The sequence below is a fragment of the Heteronotia binoei genome, chromosome 10 (assembly GCF_032191835.1).
Source record: "Heteronotia binoei isolate CCM8104 ecotype False Entrance Well chromosome 10, APGP_CSIRO_Hbin_v1, whole genome shotgun sequence".
NCBI classification, from domain to species: Eukaryota; Metazoa; Chordata; class Lepidosauria; order Squamata; family Gekkonidae; genus Heteronotia; species Heteronotia binoei.
Genome location: NC_083232.1, coordinates 20,651,120 through 20,669,879, shown reverse-complemented (window position 1 = coordinate 20,669,879; position 18,760 = coordinate 20,651,120). Strand labels below are relative to the sequence as shown.

General features: G+C 48.0%; 1 protein-coding gene across 1 annotated transcript in view; it reads left to right on the top strand.

Moving 5' to 3' along the window:
- Positions 1-18,760, top strand: part of PTPRN2 (protein tyrosine phosphatase receptor type N2) — a 961,700-nt gene that overhangs the window by 785,999 nt on the left and 156,941 nt on the right. The window contains exon 13 of the mRNA XM_060248066.1: positions 14,890-15,105. Within this exon, the coding sequence (XP_060104049.1) occupies positions 14,890-15,105 (216 nt within the window). The remainder of the gene's footprint in view (positions 1-14,889; positions 15,106-18,760) is intronic.

Sequence of the window (18,760 nt, the reverse complement as noted above, 5' to 3'; positions counted from 1 at the left end):
AATCTCTTAGTCAAGTGGAAACTGTTTCCCTTATTAAGTCTCCTCAAAATAGCCCTTGCATCAAGAGACTAAATAATTATTATGAAATGACTAATGAACTAATTGATCATGCAGCAATAGACAAGTTAATCAACCAAGGTCTTTTACCGGCTGATAGCAATTCCTATCCTGTGTAGTGATGTATAATGCCTGTAAGAATCCTCCAGCCTCAGTTTCCAGGGTTGATAGGTGGAGGTTGGTCTTGCAGAGTGAGAAGCATCAATTGTATTCTCAAGGTGACTTTATTTCAGTGTATTTTATAATGTAAATAAAGGCAACGTGACTTAAAAGGGATCTACTTACCACATGGTGATGTGATCGTGAGATAAGAAGAGTGAGGCTTTCAACCGAGGGTTGTTCAGGAACAGTGACAGGCTGCTGTCCTCTCATGTGACTGGTGATTCTGGGAAAGGAGTGTTTTATGCCCAAAAATGTCCTTGAATGGAAATTCAAAAGCAAGCATGCTCTGGAAGCTGTTTTCCACAATATACACCACCTCATGCCATTGCATTATACATTTTTGTTGGAGTACCACTTTAATTTAGGATCCGGGGTTCCATGGAAAGATTTACCTTGAGACACTTGAGCCAGTGTACAGGATTCAAAAGGGCCTTGGGTAAAGGAGCTGTTTTGCATCTTCAGTTGCACATCACTCAATTGCGGAATGGTGTTATGCCGAAAGGTTACAATTGTACATCACCCTACCCTCCAAACTCCCAAACCCATCTCTGAGATAAAACTGTATTGAGCAGCACCCTTCCTCCCCACCCCCCATGTACATGCTCCGGTAACTGGTTATGTGGCCTGAAATGGCCGGTTTTCTCACTACAGTGTGCCCTTGTACAACAGACCTAGGTGGTTATTTGGGATGAAGTAGAGATTTCAGAATGCTGGGGTGAGGTTTCCACTTTGAGGGGGGTGGAAGAACCATTCGTCCGACTACTTTGGCGAGTCCTCCCGTGGCGGTCTAGAGGGGGCCTACAAAGGGGAGAGGAGGGAGGGGTTGTTAGGGAGAAGCTTGCTTTGCCCCGTCAGCCTGCCATCTCCAGCTGTCGTAGCAAAAGGAGGAAACAATAGGCGGGGGAAGGCGGGAGGGGAACTGGGGGGTTTCAAGAGTGCCGGAGACTAAGGAGGCCTCCCAAAGACTTGTCATCTGCATCTGACAAGAGCTCCTTTCCCCGGTTCATTTCTTTTCTTCCTTTCTTCTCCTGTTTGCTGCAGCTGTGGGATTTTCAAAGGCACTCTGCAAACAGATGTTACTCTGCGGATCTGTCCCCTCCCTCCTTCGTTCCTGCACCATTGGAGGTGGTAGAAGTGTTAGACTTGAGGAAAGATGAGTGTGTGTGCAAAAGTCGTACCTGGACATCACTAGGGAAAACTGGCAGTTGTCAAAGTGCAGATTAAACACAGAACCCTGCTTTTTTAAGCAACAAGCTGCTCATATCCATCTGTGCCGGTGTAAGAATAGCAAAATAATACAGGAGTCCTGTGATGCCTTATTCCACCTGATCTCAGCAGAGCTCACTTCATGAATCTGAGGAAGTGAGCTTTGACTCCCAGAAGCTGGAATAAATTTTGTCCATCTTTAAGGTGTCACTGGACTTCAGTTTTATTTTCTTTATAGCTACTCATCTGGAATTATCCTTGAATAAGAACAAAAACCTGACTGTAGCATTTCCCACAGAATGCGATCATGGGGGCAGTTTTTACACCACTTGAGGTGGAAAAGGCCACTTGAAAACTTGCTGACAAATTGGAGTGTTCTTTACTTGATAGATGGCATCATGAATGTGGATTACTTGGATTACTTGTGTGATCTTTAAAGAATGGGCAACTCACACCCTGTGTAGAATTTTTTTAAATCTATTTACTGTCTCTCAGACAAGAAAACCCATACTTCTCATCCTTCTGGATTCTAAAATGAGGAGCAGAGTCCCTTTAAAATGAGACAGATAACCAAAGAAGGGTTCAGTGAAAGACTTCAGGCTTTCAACAGTTGTGCAGAGCATTTCCTTATGGATAGACAGGAGTATTGGGAAGAACTCTGGGTCCAGTTTGCAGAATCTGTGTGTGGAACACAGTTGAGCAGAGCCTCCCCCCCTCCTGAATTGTTGATTTGGCAAGCATTACAATGCTCTGCAGGAGGCATTAGACACTGTGGCAGAGCAATTCAGAAGCAGAGGAACACTTAGTGAGAATATGCAAGGGTAGTGTGGGACAGCTTTGAAAATTAGGTTCAGACTGGGGACACAGTCAGGGACTTTTGAGAAGAATGCAAAGTGGAATGAAGCAGTAACCTACCCTAAGTGACCTTCTTTTACAGAAAAAGGCCAGCAAAGTGACTTGCTCAAAATCACACCAGAATCAAATCACACTTGCTCAAAATCACACCACAGGGCTAAAGTGGGCCTTGAATGGATATGGATTCCAGAGATCTGTGCAATATTCATAATCTCACACCTTGCTGGATTTTAGTAGATGCCAGTAGACGTCTGTGGCTTCTGGGCAGCTCATATAAGTGGTCAAAATATTACCTGCTCCACAGTGTAGATGTTTGCAGGGGAGGTCTTAGCCAATGGGCAATGGCAATTGCCCCATGTTGGAAGAGTGGGGGAGCTGACCACCCATAGCCCCATACCCTCCTCTCGCTGCTGGAATTTAGGCAAATGGTTTCTGGTGCTGTCACTTGTCCCAGCCCACTTTGAGAGCCAGTTTGGTGTAGTAGTTAAGTGTGCAAACTCTTATCTGGGAGAACTGGGTCGAATTCCCCACTCCTCCACTTGCACCTACTGGAATGGTCTTGGGTCAGCCATAGCTCTCTAGGAGTTGTCCTTGAAAGGGCAGCTTCTAGGAGAGCCTTCACAGGGTGTGTGTGTGTGTGCGGGGGGGAGGTAAAGGAGATTGTGACTGCTCTAAGACTCAGGGCAGGATATAAATCCAATACCATCATCTTCTTTGTACACGGCAAGGGCCGTCACTTGTTTGGCCCCAACAGGTGGGGACCCCATATTGAACTTTTGCTCAGTGCGCCATAATAATCACTAAGATTGTGATCAGTGCCCCCCCCCCACTGATGACTAGACAATGAAAGGAAGCTGCAGACTGTTTGGAGGTAAAACTGATAATTAAGATTTGGGGATGGATCCAGAGCATTTGTTCCCTCCTCCAATCCAGCCTTTGGCATGGATCTCAGGGAGTGGAAGACCTGCTGCCAAGAGCTGGAAATCCTGGGCTAAGGGATTGTCAAGTGTGGAGCCCAGAGAGTGGCTGTGCGTGGTGACCAACCTGAGAATATCACTCTCAGCTGAGGACATCAATTATATAGTAGTAGTCCTTCACTGTTGAATGGCTTTCCCAAGGCTAATGAAATTAGTTTTGCCCTCTGGGATTATTTAACAGGCCCCATAATAGTAATAAAATTAGGTGGATTCCTTCTCCCCTTAAACCAATTTAATAGCACGGAACAGTTTGGTAAACAGTAGGTCTAAACGCATCTCCTGACATTTTACTGCAATGGCAGCAGAGCTTATTTCTGACAGCCTTAAAAATAAAAGAAGCAGATGAAGGGGTTTTTATCCAAGTGAAAACACGTCAGTGCGTGACGTGAAGCGGTTGGCTTGAATGCCTGCTTAATTCCCCCTCCCTCTGAGGAAAACTCCTTGTTAGAACAACAGGGGACGCGGGCATTTTTGATGCTATATTTTCATGCAAATAGCGAGTTTAAAAATGTATTCGTTCTGGAACTTCTTTTTTTTTTTAAGGGGAGAGCGTAGTGCCCTTCCCCACTATCCCCCTCTTCTGCTTCCATTTGCTAAGAGTGGCATCTAAATACATAGAGAGGGGGAGTCTGCGGGTCAAGGAGGGCGGTGGCTGCCGGGCGAAGCCGTTTTCCCTGCTGACTGACAGGGGCGCTGTCCATTGAGAGGCTCTCGCGCCGATCCGCAGCTCGGCGGAGTCCCGGCCTCGCTAGCCAATGGCTGCCAGCAACCTGTGGAGGGAGCCGTCGCTGTGGCAACCGCTGGCTGGGCCATGTGCTCCGCAGCCGCCAGCCGAGGCTGAGCGCGGGCCAATATAAAGGCGGGCTTGAGTAGCGGCCGCCGGGCGGGTTGCTTGGTGCATAGGGCTGTGGCGAAGGGGGCGGGATAGGCGCCCGCCTGGGGCTCGTGAGGAGCCGGGTTGCTAGCTGCGCCCGCCGGGCTGGCTTCCCGCCTTTGTGTTGTCTTGAGAAAAGGATGAGGCTGCGAGGAGAAGCAGCGATGGGGCGCCCAGCTTGGAGCGCTGAAAGCGACAGCATGGCAGCAGGTAAGGGGCGCTGGGAAGAAAGGGGAGCCGGGGTGCTGCAAGCGGGGGGGGGGCAGGCGCTCTGCACAGGCTCAGAGGAGTGGCCGTGGCCTGGGCTGGCCAGTCTTCGGTCGGACACACTCCTGGGGCCTTCTTCGGGTGGGTCCCACCAAGCTCCGCGCCCGGGGCCTTCTGCTCGTCTTGCCGTACGAGGCTGGCGTGAAAGCTGGCCTTGGGAGAGCCAGTTTGGTGTAGTGGTTAAGTGTGCGGACTCTTATCTGGGAGACCCGGGTTTGATCCTCCACTTGCACCTGCTGGAATGGCCTTGGGTCAGCCACAGCCCTTGCAGGGCAGCTGCTGTGAGAGCCCTCTAAGCCCCACCCACCTCACAGGGTGTCTGTTGTGGGGGGAGAAGAGATAGGAGATTGTGAGCGCTCGGAGTCTCTGATTCAGAGAGATGGGCGATGCATAAATCTGCAGTCGTCTTCTTGGGTGTGGATGTGTGTAGGGGGCGCTGGGCTGCTGCCCCAAGAAGCGCCTGGCTGGAGGGCGTGTTCTGCCCCGCGAGGAAGTGGGGGGAAGCGAGCCGGCTTCGTGGTGCTTTGCAGCAGGCCTCCTTCGGAGCTTGGGGTGCCCTGCTCGAGAGAGCCCGAGGCGTCTTCTGTGGCTGCTCCAACCCGTGGAGTTTGGCTCGCTTGCCCGGGGGATTGGGGGGTGGACGGGCGGCGGTCCCAGACGCTGGGGCTTTCTCGCTGGCCCGTGTTGACCCGCCGGGCTCCGGCCTGCCTCACCAAAGAAGCCCCCGGCCGACTCGCCTCCTCCGCTCCCTCTCTGGCCTGCGTTGGTGGCTCACTGGAAAGCCAAGTTGGGCCACCCTCTTCTTCCTTTTATAGTCCTTCTGTCGCTTCTTAAATTTAGCCGCTGCTGACGTATTGGGAGCCAAACGGGGAGTTGCGAACAAGTGCCTCTCCAGACAGCTTGGCTGCTGCTGTGGCTCCGTATCCACGGCCGCCCACTCGCAACCTTTACTTTAGCAACGAAACGCCTGCCTGCCTGTGATTTGCATTCAGAGGCTTGCCATCTTTACCCTGGAAATGTGTAATGCACAAATAATGGCAGACTATTTAGAGAGGCCAGGGGTTTCACACATAGGCAGCCTTGCCTTCTGTCTTGTGCTTATACGTTAAACACAGGCACATACAGCCTTTCATCTACTAGCTCCATTTTATGGAAGGCTTACAAAATGTAAGACGTTTTTAAACTTTTTAAAAAAAATTGCTTGTCAATCGAGATCATAAGAGTGAGAGTCATATTTAGGCAATCGGGATATTGACAGGATGACAAAACAGTGAAAAAACATGTCAGGAGTATTTTGTGTTAGTGTTGTCTGTGCATGCAACACATATAATAATTGCAACTATTACTGTGTGTATACATGAACTCAAATCATACACAGCCTGTAAATAATGGGGAATATATATGTATGCATATGCAGTCTAAGAGAGTGAATTCTCTTAATTTGTTTTCCAGCTTTTTTAAAAAAATATTGAAATGGCTTCCTACACTTTATAGTAAAATGTAGCCATTGGTATGATGGAAGATGTCTCCTGTTCTGAGAATGTATAGAGCAGCTAGAGGACCAGATACCAGTGAAGAAGAAATGCTGGTCTTGTTGAAATCTATAAAATCAAAGGCTTAAATGAATCATAGATCAGCTTGAGAGTTTGCGCACGCATACACACACGCGTATACTGGTTGTTTATTTGCTTCTTATCTATTTTTTTAAAGGAGTATGCGAAACTCCTCAATTTCTTCTTGACACAGGACTGTCACACATGTCACCCTTCTGTTCCAACTTTCTCTTAAACCTTTGGGCAACTCTTAACATTTTAGCATCTCATTGTCTAACAAGATGCATTTCCCTACCAAGACTAGCTTTGGTTTTCCCGCTTCCCATTTTCTCTTGTTAAACAATGCTATTTACCTTCAGGAAACAAGGAAAGTAGCCCCCATTGATCCTGGAATCTTTGAAACTTGTCTGAATCCTTGGGTTCGATTTCTTTATTGTTGAGGGATATTAATCCTTCTCAAAGATAGAGAAGCCCCCTCCCAAGTGCTTTGTGGGGTTGAAGGTTGAGGAAGGATCATTGTGCCCCTCCAAATGAATAGGTCTGTGGCTCTCACCATGACCTTTCTCAGTGATTTGAATAAGCTAGAGTTCCCAGAAATCCATCTGCCTTTTGTGTGTGTCGATTTTGTCTAATCTTTCCAACCCTGTGATAGTCTCAAAAAGAGGATGGGGGTGGGTGGGAGTACCTTCCCATCCAGTTGCAGCCTGCCTCTTTCCCTTTCCAAGTAAAAGCATTAAATTGACATTGTTTCAGGTGATGAACTGACATCTGCTAAAAGTAATTTTGACGCAGCTCCGGAGGAATGGAAGAAGGACAGAGGGCTTATAAGGATACTCACGCCCACCCCACATCCAGTGCTTTGCCAATGCTAAAGAAACATCCCATCTGAAATGCAACCCCCCCCCCCCCAAAAAAAAACCCCAAACCCCCCAACCTGCTCCTGTTTCGAGTTTGAGGATGTGGCAGCTAGCTAATCAACTAACAAGGACACCTTCATATTTATCTGATGAATTATCTGTATCTGACAAAAGGAACTCTTAAAAGCATTTATCCTGAAAATCTTGTTAGTCTTTAAGGTGCTAGTGGACACGAATCTTGACCTTTTCATTTAAGTAAGATATAAAATATCAGGCCCAGCTTGCAGGCTGTCTATCCTAAACACATCTATTTGTCAGTACAAGTGGTTTGATGCTGTTCTTAGCAAACTTGCAAGTGAATGGGTTAATTCTCTTCCAAATGAAAATGTGTGTAGGAAATGCTAATGTATGTTGAATGTAAAGAGCAAAAACCCAAACAATTAAGGGCTCACTTTTCTTTGTATTTACTGTAAGAATGATTTCACATATATTTCATAAGTTAAAAAAAATTAAGTAGACCTATTCTATCCCAAGGAGAATGTTCTGTCTATCAAACTAGTTGACCTTTTACATACTTCTTCTAAAGAGTATTGGTAATTTAAGGCACAGACATTTATTTTCATTTAGCCTGATCTAAAATGTGATCTTGTTTTTTTCTGCAGAAACTTACTGAACTTAGATGTTAAATTATTATTATTAATAATCTTATAGATAATGGCAACGCTTCTGTTTTTTTAATGTCAGTTTACTAAAATGGTTTTTTTAATCCAGCTGAGGCTATATGTATATTAATACAAGTTTATAGTCAAGAATAATTATTTTCTTGTCATTTCTTTTCTTCTGCTTGGGACATTTTTCCCCTTCTCTTTTTTGGGGCCTCCTTGAATGGCAGATTTGCAAGTACAATTTCATCAGCACAGAGGAACAATAGCTTTCAGTTCCACAAAGGATTTCTCCCACCCTGAATCTCAGCCACAATGCCTCTTGCTCTGATAATAGCTTCTGAAAAGATTTTGTAATGCAGAGAATTAATACATGATTATTTCTGCCTGACTTCTCCCATTTATTAGGTTCTGGAGTGTATTTTAAATTAAAAATAGCATTAGGGTGGTTTTTTAAAGAGCTGTCACAGTTTAAGATAAATCATATTCTAAAGTTTTATACCTCTGCTTACTGTGATTCCTAGTTCTCATTGTTGTTTGTGTTCAAACCAATTGTAAAGAATAATCAACAGAGAATTATTTTTAAAAAATGTGAAAACCCCTCTGATGTGCAGCTAAATTCTACTGCCAAGTAATTTTTGGGGGAAGTGGGGGAAATATGGAAATTCATTTTTCATGACAGAAGTAGAAAAGCTCCCTGCAGTAACTACCAACCAAGAGTGTCCTTATCTCAACCTAGCAATGGTTTTTGGAGTCTGAAAAGTCTCTCTCTTCTCCACTGAATAGCATTTTCATTAATAAAGTTTGCTTTGCCTAGGACAGCAACATCTGTCAGAAAAATAACTAAGAGGGGAGTTGTTGTTTAATGTTGAAAGGTGAGATCAACATCTTGTACCCATGCTGTAATCAGTTGTTCTAGAGTTGCTTCAAACCTCTGTTTGGGGAAGAAATGCCTTTTCAATGTTTTCCAACCTATGTTGCTTTGGCTTGCAAGGTGATGCTTGTGGGGACTGTGAGGATTGCAGCCCTTCACACCCTTCCTCCTGAAGGAAACCTAGGCTTTGCTTCTGAGGAAGCAGGGGGGCAGCCTATAGGAGTACAGAGGAGCTGGTTGAGAATTGCACAGTGAATGTGTACACACACACTGAGGAATTGAAGAGCCGCCCTAGTGGAAGTCAAGCGTTGGAACTGGTTTTTGGAGGGACACAGTGAGGTGCTGGGAGGTGGTGTGGTGGTGGTGCAGGATGTTTCTAGGTATTCAAAGCCCCTTCCCTTGTTCCTGGCAGAAAAGGATTCCATTAGAAGGTGTTTTTGACTGAGACATCCGCTGCAGGGCAGTGAAGAGTCCCGCGTTTCTGTGCTCTCAGGCTGAGCAGGGATGTTACGTTTGTCATCTGCAGGGGCAGGAACTGACCCCCCCCCCCTCACCCACCCAGCCTGCTGGTTTGGAGGCCTGGCCTGGGGCAGGCGGAGGTGCTTGAGGCTCAGCATGGAGCAGCTGCCTGGATGGCACACTGATGACCTGACATCCTGGTGAGGCGGGAGGTGCAGAAGAGGCGCTTGGGCCCCCTCCCTTCTCCTCATGGCCCCAGCCCCCTCGGAGGGGATGTTCTGCCTGAGGCCGGGGGCAGATTGAGACCTGCTGCCAGAGTCACCTCCGGGCTGAGGGAGGGGCTTGAGCCAAGGAGGCCGAGCTGGGCGGGAAGGCCGGGCAAAGGAGCCCCTGCAGCCGGCGGAGGAAGGGGGCTGGCTGGACCGTGAGGGGGCTCTGGACCGGACCGGGCCTGGGGAATTGGACCTGCGCGCCCCCCAGGGCGTGGCCTTCCCGTTCCGGACCGGAGGGCAGCTGGAGATCCCCTCGGGGCCAGCAGAGAAGCCCTCTGCCCCGCTCCTGAGCCCCCCGGGCGGCTGCCATCCAGCTTCTGAGAGGCCGCCGGCCTGGGCGCGTGAAACAGACGTGGGCGCCCAGCAGGGCTGCTGCTCGCTCTCCGCCCGCCCGCCTCGTGGGGAGCTGGTGGCGGAGCCGCCGTAGGGGAGGGCGGGAGGCCGGGCCTCCAGCAGGGCTCCCCGGCGCTTGCACACTAGAAACCCAGGCGCGCCGGCCGCGTTGGGGCAGCCGGAAGGGAAGGGGGAGACCGCAAGGCCGTTGCCCCGGGGAGCCTCCTGAGGCTCGAGCCCAGGCTCGCGTTGCGGCCGGCCGGCCTGCCCTTCGGAGGACGTTTCTAACCCAAGGAGTTGGAGTTGGGGTGGTTCTGTTCACCTCCCTTCTGGCCTCACAGCAACCCCAGAGGGCGTGACGGCTTCAAGATCTCCCGGTAAACTTTCGGAGCAGAGGGTAGATTTGAACCCGGCTCCTCCCAGCCCTAGCCCGGCGGTGGGACATCTATGAGTGAAGGCAGCCTGGGCTGTCCGGGCGCGCCGCGCTTTGTGTGTATGCGCGTTCCCCAAGAGGGCTGGAGAGGATGCTCAAAGAATGCGCCCCCTGACCTGACCCTGCACGTGGGGAAGGTTGAAGGTGGCTTTGCAGGCCCCGAGGCCTGAACGGCGCACACCGAGGAAGAAACTGCTCGCTGCCTTCGCGATCCTTTCGGGCAGAGCGCAGGTCGCGGCGAAGAATGGTGGGGCCTTTCTGCCGTGGATTTCGCCTCGTTTGCCAGAGCCTGCGGCCTCGGGACCCCCTCGAAGTCCCCTCGCCCGGGGACGGCAACCTGCCTAGCAGGCGCTCCTTTCTAGATCCCCAAGCCAACGGGACTCCTCCCCCCCCCCCCGTTAACTTGAAAGTCCTCCCTTCTTTGGAAGCCGCTTCCAACTTTCTGGCAATCCCCACCCCACCCCCGTGCGTGTGTTCGTGCGAAGTGACTGAGGGTCGCCTCCTTTCTCAACCTTCAACTGTCTCCTTGGAAAGCAATTTGACTCTTCCCCCGCCCCCCCTCCCGTTTGAGATCGACGGGACAGCGCCATACAAATTACAAACGCTGAGGCAGAGCTCGGCCGAGAGAGGGCGGGAATTTGCTTTCCATGGTCGGCGAACGAGTGAGAAGAGACACTCTAAGCCTTATCTGGCTCTTTCCTGGGCGCCTTTGACAGCGCTTTATTCTCCTGCGCTTAATTACAGTCTCTTCCAACCGTGCATTTACCTCCTGGTTTGCTTTTCCCAGCGAGGTAGAAAGCCGGCTGGTTTCGTATTGAACTCTAGTTGTGAGGGCTGTGGAAAGGGGGCGACCGCTCTGGATTTCAAAGGGCTGCCTCCCTTGACTGTTGTTTATAACAGGCGCTTTGCACAGCGATTGCATAAGAACCGAAGAAGAGATGCCCCGGTGGATTAGGCCAGCGGTCCGTGCAGTCCAGCAACCTGTTTTAAGGGGGCCAACCGGTTGTCCTGGAACAGAGCATCTAGAAACCTGATCTGCCTTCTACTGGTTCGCCGCCTCTAATTCCCCGTATCAATTTATCTAGTAGCCACGGGACCCTCTCCTCCACGAATAGATCCAGTCCACCTTTTAAAGTCACCTTTGCTTCCTGTCCTTAAATTCCTTACAACAGCGTCCAGTACGCAGCCGGGACAACTGAGGCCCGAAAACATTCGACTGACATTGTAACAGTGTTCGCTGCTGGAGTAGGATTGCCTATGAGGACAGGAATCTGGCTAGCGCGAAAGTCACTTACCGGCACAACTACCTATATGACGGAGTAATGGAAATAGCTGTACCTACAGCGAGAGCTTCCTCATCTGTAAGGTTTTTGAAGACAGCTTAGACTAACACGGCGACTGCGGCCTTCTCTTCCGTTGCGCCATAGTGGCCCGACGGTGCTCCCTTCCTCCATACTGGGTTAACGCCGATTCAGCGCAGAGCTAGATTTTCTTGCTGGGTAACCCTGGGCCTGAGGCTGCGGCCGCCCATCTGGGACAAGGATTCCCGGCAGCGAGTGCTAAGTAGGCTAATAAGCCAAGGATGCGGGGCAGCAACCCTGGATGCTACTACAGCCCTTCCTGCTATTGCAACTCTCAGCTAATAGCCCGATCCTGCTTACGTTGCCTTGGGAGCAGCCCCACTTGGCTTTTTAGTAGTTGCTTCCAGCGAATGTATAGATTGCGGCAGGGAGACTCGCTCAGCCTCGGAGCCCTTTTTAAAAAAAATCCCTTTAGGATCGGGCTGCCCGTTTTATCTGCCGCCCTAGGTGCGTTGGCGGCGCTAAATTTCAGTGTTCAGTGGGACTCCTTCTTAAACAAGTTATAACCTCGCGTCAAAAGCTGGGAGCTCTTGGCCGTCATGGAAGCATCAAAGCATATTGTATGGCCAAAGGCCCGCGGGGGAGTATACGAGTGGAGTTCCTCTTGGAAGAGCAGCCACCCTCGCGCCGCTTGGGCCCAGCACCGTGGAGCTGCGGGCTTCGGGGAGCCAGTCTCCCCGCGGGGGTCTTGGGGCATCCGCGGCCTGGGGGCCGGCCGGGGCACGGAGCAGCTGCTTGCAGAAGGCGTCAGGGGTGCTTGGGCAGCAGCAGCTGGTCCACCCGGGGAGTGTCGAGGCTGGGGTTGCCGGGGGCGAAGCCGGGTCTCGAGTCAGGAGCGAGATCATTTTTCAAGGGGGCCTATTCAGATGCAGATCGCGACCTTTCCCCCGCCAGGGGGCTGCGGGGGCCTTTCCCGCCGATCGGGATGGGTTCAGCCGAGGGCAGGCCTGGCGCTGCAGGAGCGCCCTGCAAACGGGGGCTTCCTTACTCCCTTGCCTGAGCCTTCTCCCCAAGAAAGGCCAGGCCGATGAGACGGGCTCGCCACTTGAGAGAGGCCCGGACTAGCCGTACGACGTCTTCCCCAAGCCCGCAGTTTGCCTTGGCTCGAGGGCCCTCTCCCCTCTTTTGGCGCGGAGTGTTTGGTGCACTTGTGGCGCCGAAGGCAAAGCCACGCCTCTCGGCATTTCGCGCGGGAAAGCTGCACTCCTAGGCGCCTGGGGGGTGGGGGCTTGGGGCTGACTTCTGAGTAAATCAGTGCTGCGTCCCGCCCCCTTTGAAAAGCGCTTGAGGACCAGGCTGTCGCCCGCACAGCTTGCCCGGTTACAACGCATGCTTTCTTGGGAGTAAGGCCACTTGAACTCGATGCGTTGGATTCGGCCTGCCCCCCAAGGGCCGAGGCCTTGGGGCCTCCTGAAACCACGAGCACTGTCTACCTATAAGAGGCCGTGGCCAGCTCTGGCTTCAGGCATGTCTCCTCAGAGGCCAGCGCATGGGGTGGCTGGGTGCCCCAGTTCCGAGCCACGTGCGGTGGGGACGGCACTGTGGGGCAGCTGTGCCCTCTTCCGAGCAGAGCGCAAAGCCGCCGGGAGGCCTGGCAGGGCAGGTGTTCCCTGGGCAACCGAGGAAGACTGCAGATTTTATACCCCGCCCTTCTCTCTGAATCAAGAGACTCAGAGCGGCTTACAATCTCTTATATCTTCTTCCCCCCACAACAGACACCCTGTGAGATAGGTGGAGCTGAGAGGGCTCTCAAGCAGCTGCTTTCAAGGGCAACTCTGCAAGAGCTGTGGCTCCCCAAAGGCCATTCCAGCAGGTGCAAGTAGAGGAATGGGGAACCAAACCCGGTTCTCCCAGAGAAGAGTCTGCGCACTTAACCACTACACCAAACTGGCTCTCGAGTGGCAGATGCCAGAGGCCGGCGTAGCGCGCATCTCCCGCCCAAAGCCGGCCCGGCGCTCCCCCCCCCCCCCCAGCGCGGGAAGAAAGGCAGGTGGCGAAGGAAGGAGGCTCCTCCCGCTGGCTGAGGAGGCGGGGGCTGGATGGCGGGCAGGCGAGGGAGCGGCGGCGGCAGCAGCAGCATCCCGAGGCGCGTTTTGCTGCTGAAAGCGAAAGTGGCGCGCGCGGCTGGCGGAGGGAGGGAGCCCCGCCCTGCAAAGAGGGCCGGCCGGCCAGCCAGCCAGTGAGAAGGGCGGGCGCGCCTTGCCTCGCCGGCCGTCAGTCAGTCAGTCACTCGCCGCCTGCTCTCCAGCAGGCCAGCCTAGCGCCTCGGCTCTTGAGCGCAACTGGGCGAGCATGTTAAGCCGTGCAGCGCTGCCAGCCCCGCGCTACTCCAGGAGCGCGCCTTTTCCCGGTTAGGCGCAGAAGCGGCGCGAAGTGCTCCGTGGGGCTGAGGTTCCCCGTCCCTCCCTCAGCCCCCGAGACACAAGACGAGGCTCCACGGGCCGGCGGGACCAGAGGTGGCGAGCGAGGGGGCAGACAGAGAGAGAGACTGGCCGGGCCGGGGGGCGTCTCGGGTCTCGTTTCCCCAGGACTTGGCTAATTGTTCGCCTTTTGGCGCGGCTGGGGCGTGAGCTGCTGCCATTCATTGCCCGGGTAATTGCCAAGAGCGGGCCAAATGGGCGCGCCTGCAAGCTTGCCTGGCTGGGCCTTTCATTGCCAGGTTGCGATTTTAATTGTTGCTAATATAGCTTATAATGACGCTAATGAGAGGAGATCATTGGACAACTTTTTGAGCGCGTGGAGACGAGTGAAAACAAGTGCCAGGATTTCTTTGCCATCGCTGCACACGCACAAAAATAATACCTCTTTAAAAAAAAAAATCCGGAGGAGTTTGGAAACGTTCATTCTTCCTCCTCCCCTTTTTTCCCTCAAGGATTTGAACTTATGCCTGGTTTTTGGGTTTTTTTCTTTATCGACGGGTAGGGGGAGCCTGCTAGATTTTTTCCTTCCCCTTCCCTAGTAATTGAAATAAAAACACAATGAGAATGGCAAGCAGGAAATTTGGAGAAGCCGGCTGGGCACATTTTTATCCAAGAAGAAGAAATTCACTTGCCACTACTTTTTTCCCTAAAAAGCGACAGGAAGAACTTTAGCTGCAATAGAGTACATCTCTCTCAAATCTGCAATTTTTGTTACTGGAAGTAATTTTTCCCCCTCATATCAATTTTCAGTATCGGACATTTTATCTAGCTTTTTAGAAATGAGGCAAGGTATGTGTTACTAAGGAATGTTTAACTTGAGTGGGGAAAATATTTAATTTTGGGGGGCAGCTTTTCATTTCTTTTGCTCCCATTAATTTAGTGCTAAGGTACTGTGCATGTTTACTTGGGAAATCTCACTGAACAGTGGTACTTTAGAAACATCTGTGAGATTGGGATACCTTGGTGCAATAAATAGTAAACAAGTTGGAACATATTTGGAAATAAACCTGTTTCGCATTAGCTTGGGTTTATGTTGTGCCCCATTCCACGGAACTGGAATACATTTTAACTAATGTCAAAACGAGCAGAAAAACTGCAAGATGGGGAAAGCTTGATCTGTAGTAATGTGGAAATGTGGTGTTTTCTGCAGATGTCACTTTTAGGATGTGAGAAATTTTGCTGACAGCAGTTATGGGTAGATCCCAGTTATGGGGTTTGTCTTTTTTCACCCTAAAACAAACACTCTTCTCTCCTTTTTTAAATACAGAAAAGCAAGCTGCAGTTTTTGCCCCACCATGCTGGAGAAGAAGAAGATGCCACCAAGTTCATCATCCTAACACTCCTCTCCATCGCTTGCATTTTTGGGATCCTTTTGGCTTCTGGGGTCATCTACTGCCTCCGCCACAGCTCACATCACAAACTGAAGGAGAAACTGGCCAGCCTGGGCTCCGATTCTGGGTCGGATGCTACTGCTGCTTATCAGGTAGGAGACTGGATTCTCTGCTCCATCCATTTCTTTTCCTTGGACACTTAAAAGTGTTATTTATTGTCCCTCATGCAAGGGAGTGCTGCTTTTATTTATTCATAGCTGAGGTGGTTTCCCCCCCTCCCTTTAAACAATGCCTTACTTGGACTCCCTCCATTAATATTCCCCCAGATAGACTGTAACCGCTTTTTATTGCTAGTTATTAATCTTGTCTGTTCTTGTAGCTTGCTGTAAATGTGCCTCTAATTAGAAATGTTAAAAGGAATAGTTGGCAATTGCGGTGCCTCTGAAAAAAAATAACATTAATATCCAGAATCTGTCACTGCATTGTAGATATTAAAAAGATCTTTACAATTTATGAGGCGTGAAGTTATCTGAAGGTGTTCCTTGCTTTGAATCATTGACTTCTCTAAGGTCTGATATGAAAAGAACCTTTGACCTGAGCTGTTGTCAGTTTCTCCCATTATTCAGATAAAGTGGAATATAATGCTGATAAATTTGCAGGAGCTAGAGGAGTTAAAAAGCAGGCCAGTTTCTCCGAGAACAATGGCAACAGACTTATGCCAAGCTAATAATAAATAGCAATATTGTAGGTGGTTTACAATAAATTCAGAACCTTTGTAAGATTAAGACAGTGCTGTTTCTGAAACATTGGCTAACAGCTGGCGGCTTGTGTTACTGAGATGTCATCTTTAGATCTTGTGTTTGATCTTTTAGGGTACTGTCTATGCGGTTCTTATCAGTGGTGCTGTTTAGCTTGGTTTAAATATTATTTCTTGGTCTAAAATTATTAATTGTAAATGGGAATCCATTCACAGAGGCTATAGTTTTTGGAAAGCTTTTTTGTTTTGTTTTTTTAAAAAATCAATATATCAATTTTTGTTACTGCGTGAAAACATATATTATTTAGTGTATTAAGTATTGTATGACTGGACAAATGATACTGTTTCATGAAACAGTTCCACAAATCTTAGCAACCCTATAGAATTTTCCTGAGTTTTGTTTTGAACATTTGGAAATGCTTAAGTATGTTCTTGGAGCAATGGTCTGTGTATTCAAATAATAAAATATTTAGTGAATTTTTAGACTTAAAGCTGGTAATTTTTATTTTTACTTATATTCTCTGAATACCAGATGTGCTTGCCTAGGTATTCTGGTGTACAGAAACTGGAGTTTATAAAACCTCAAAGGAATGGTTCCACGTTTTCTTCCTTTTTTCCCCACCCTTAAGTTACCTTTTACAAAGTGCTATTTCCTCCAGTTGGAGGGATGTATGTTTATTTGCCTGATGAAATCTTCAGTGAGAGTGAAGAATTCAAACATGTGCCAGGTTATTAGCATTTCATAGGAAAAGCTTTTAATATGAGTTCTAAGCATGAGGAGAAAAAGATCTTAAAGTCATAACGCAGAGAGACCACATTATCAAAGATGAGAAAAGGGTGACTTTTTAGTGAAGGTGCCTTTACTGAGGAAAAGTATGTAGCTGTAATAACTAACTAATCTGTTTTTCTTGTAGTTACATTATGAAGTTTTAGGCAAAATTTAAGGTGTTATTATTTACAATTAACACTGCCTTTTTTCTTAAAGTATATAAATTCATTGATCTAGGGGGAAATCATACTTTTTGTTGTGATAAGTAAGAGGATACTCTTTGCTGTGACAGTTCTAATTAATAGTATCTGTAATTAAAATCATGCTCTTCCAGCAGGAAAATTGTTTGAATTTCTGGGAGTGACCTTTTTGCTATTTCTCTTGGGGCACTCTGGTTAAGTTGATATTGATTTTATAATGAGCTCTGGTTTGTTTAATAGGAATCTGTAATCCAGATGCTAAATGAAATTTAAGCTTCATTTCTTCTCATCTTGGATATAATCTCTTTTAAATTGCTAAAATAAGATTTAAGAATAAGTGTGCTTCATTCTATTTTTTTCCAATTAGCATTTAAATCTAATTAATTTTGAACTAAGGTCAAGATTTTTTCACCCACCTTGCCCAAATAGACCTATTGGTTCATGTTAAGATACTAATGATGAGTAAAGTTAAGATGAGTTGAAATGAAACATGGGCTTGAATTTTCATTGTATCCAATCCATTTAATGTCTTTTCTGCTTTTATCAGATGATAATTCAGAAATGTGGTCCAGAAAATATGTCACAGTTAAAGTTTAGTAGCAAAGTTTCCATCCTGTTTCTTCAGTGAATAAGCAGGTATTCTTATTCACTAATTTTGTATGGTGTTGCTCTGATCCATGTTAAGTTTAAAGAAAATCTGGAGGGAATGGAGAGGTGCCCCCCCATCATCAAAAGTACAGAACAACTTCATGTATTCAAATAGCCATGGGGAGATCCATTCAAAGCATTTGCATAATTGGAAGTTTGGATTAATGGGAGTACTATTTATGTTGACCTGAGGCTACGTGAGTGACATGCAGCGAGCTAGGCTATAAGGAGCATAGGAAAACGGGTGTTTGCATAATGGGGTTTCTGTCCAGTTAAGGAAGTCAGGCACAGGTAATCATTTTCTGATTTTGCCTTGGGTTGTTGAAGAAAATGAGGAAGCATGTTGGTGTAGGTGCAGCAAGGAAAACGCGAAGAGAACGATCTCAAAATCTAGGAACAACATGTATAAACTCAAAATCCTTTTATGAGGCATCTTGAGAAATTCTTCCATTTGTTTAGCCTTAACGATGTAGATCTCAAACTAGGAACTATATGTCTGGGTTCATATATCTCTGCTAATACATCTGCAGCATACTTGAGTATTTAATCCACGTTTGCTCACATGATGTAAATAAGGTAGAAAATGGCAAGCAAAAGTGTATGCATCATAATTGGCAAGAATAGTTCTGTCATTCAGATGCCTTCCAAAACATATTAACAGTGATTCCCTGTGCAGAGTTATTCCAGTTCAAGCACATTTAAATCATCGGGTTTAGATTGGAATAACTCTGTATAGAATTACTAGGTTCATTTATGTGTGTAAATAAACCTGAGCTACTTCTGTCAGTCTGTACACCCCCTCCCCAACCTATTCATCTGGTTTCCTAATCCAGCCATGGGGTTTCAGCTGAGAGGCTTTACTTCACCTTTGTTCTCTTGTGTTTATAGTTTTCATTATTCTTGCTGGAGGTTTTGCTTCTAATTGATTGCTAGACAGAGAGAGAAATATGAAAAACTGTAATGGGAGAACATTCGCATTGCTTTTATAAGATTTTATTTTTATGGTGAAATCCTTAAGTGATTGATGCATCAAGCATTAGTTTCATTGTGGGCATGTGCTCATCAAGTGTTCTTGTAACCAGAAGATGCATGTAGACCATAATGTTGAGGCATAACAAGTGCCATGAAACAAAAATCTACTATGCCCCTATTGGTTGAATTTTCTCTTCTTGCAGGAATATCTAGTGTGTGCTTGATTCAGCTGCTTTTGGCAAATGGTGTGTAAAGCATTTAAAACTTTATTAATAATAAATTAAACAAACCAAATCTGCAAGCCATCAAAAATCTTTTCAAGTTGTTGCCTATTGATGTTTGAAACCACAGGGTTATGTGACACTTTGAGCATTTGAAAATGTATTCATTGAACAGAGGCTTGATGGATATATAGATCTTGAGTTTTGCTCTGGTTTGTCTTCCTTGGTTTAAGTTCAGAG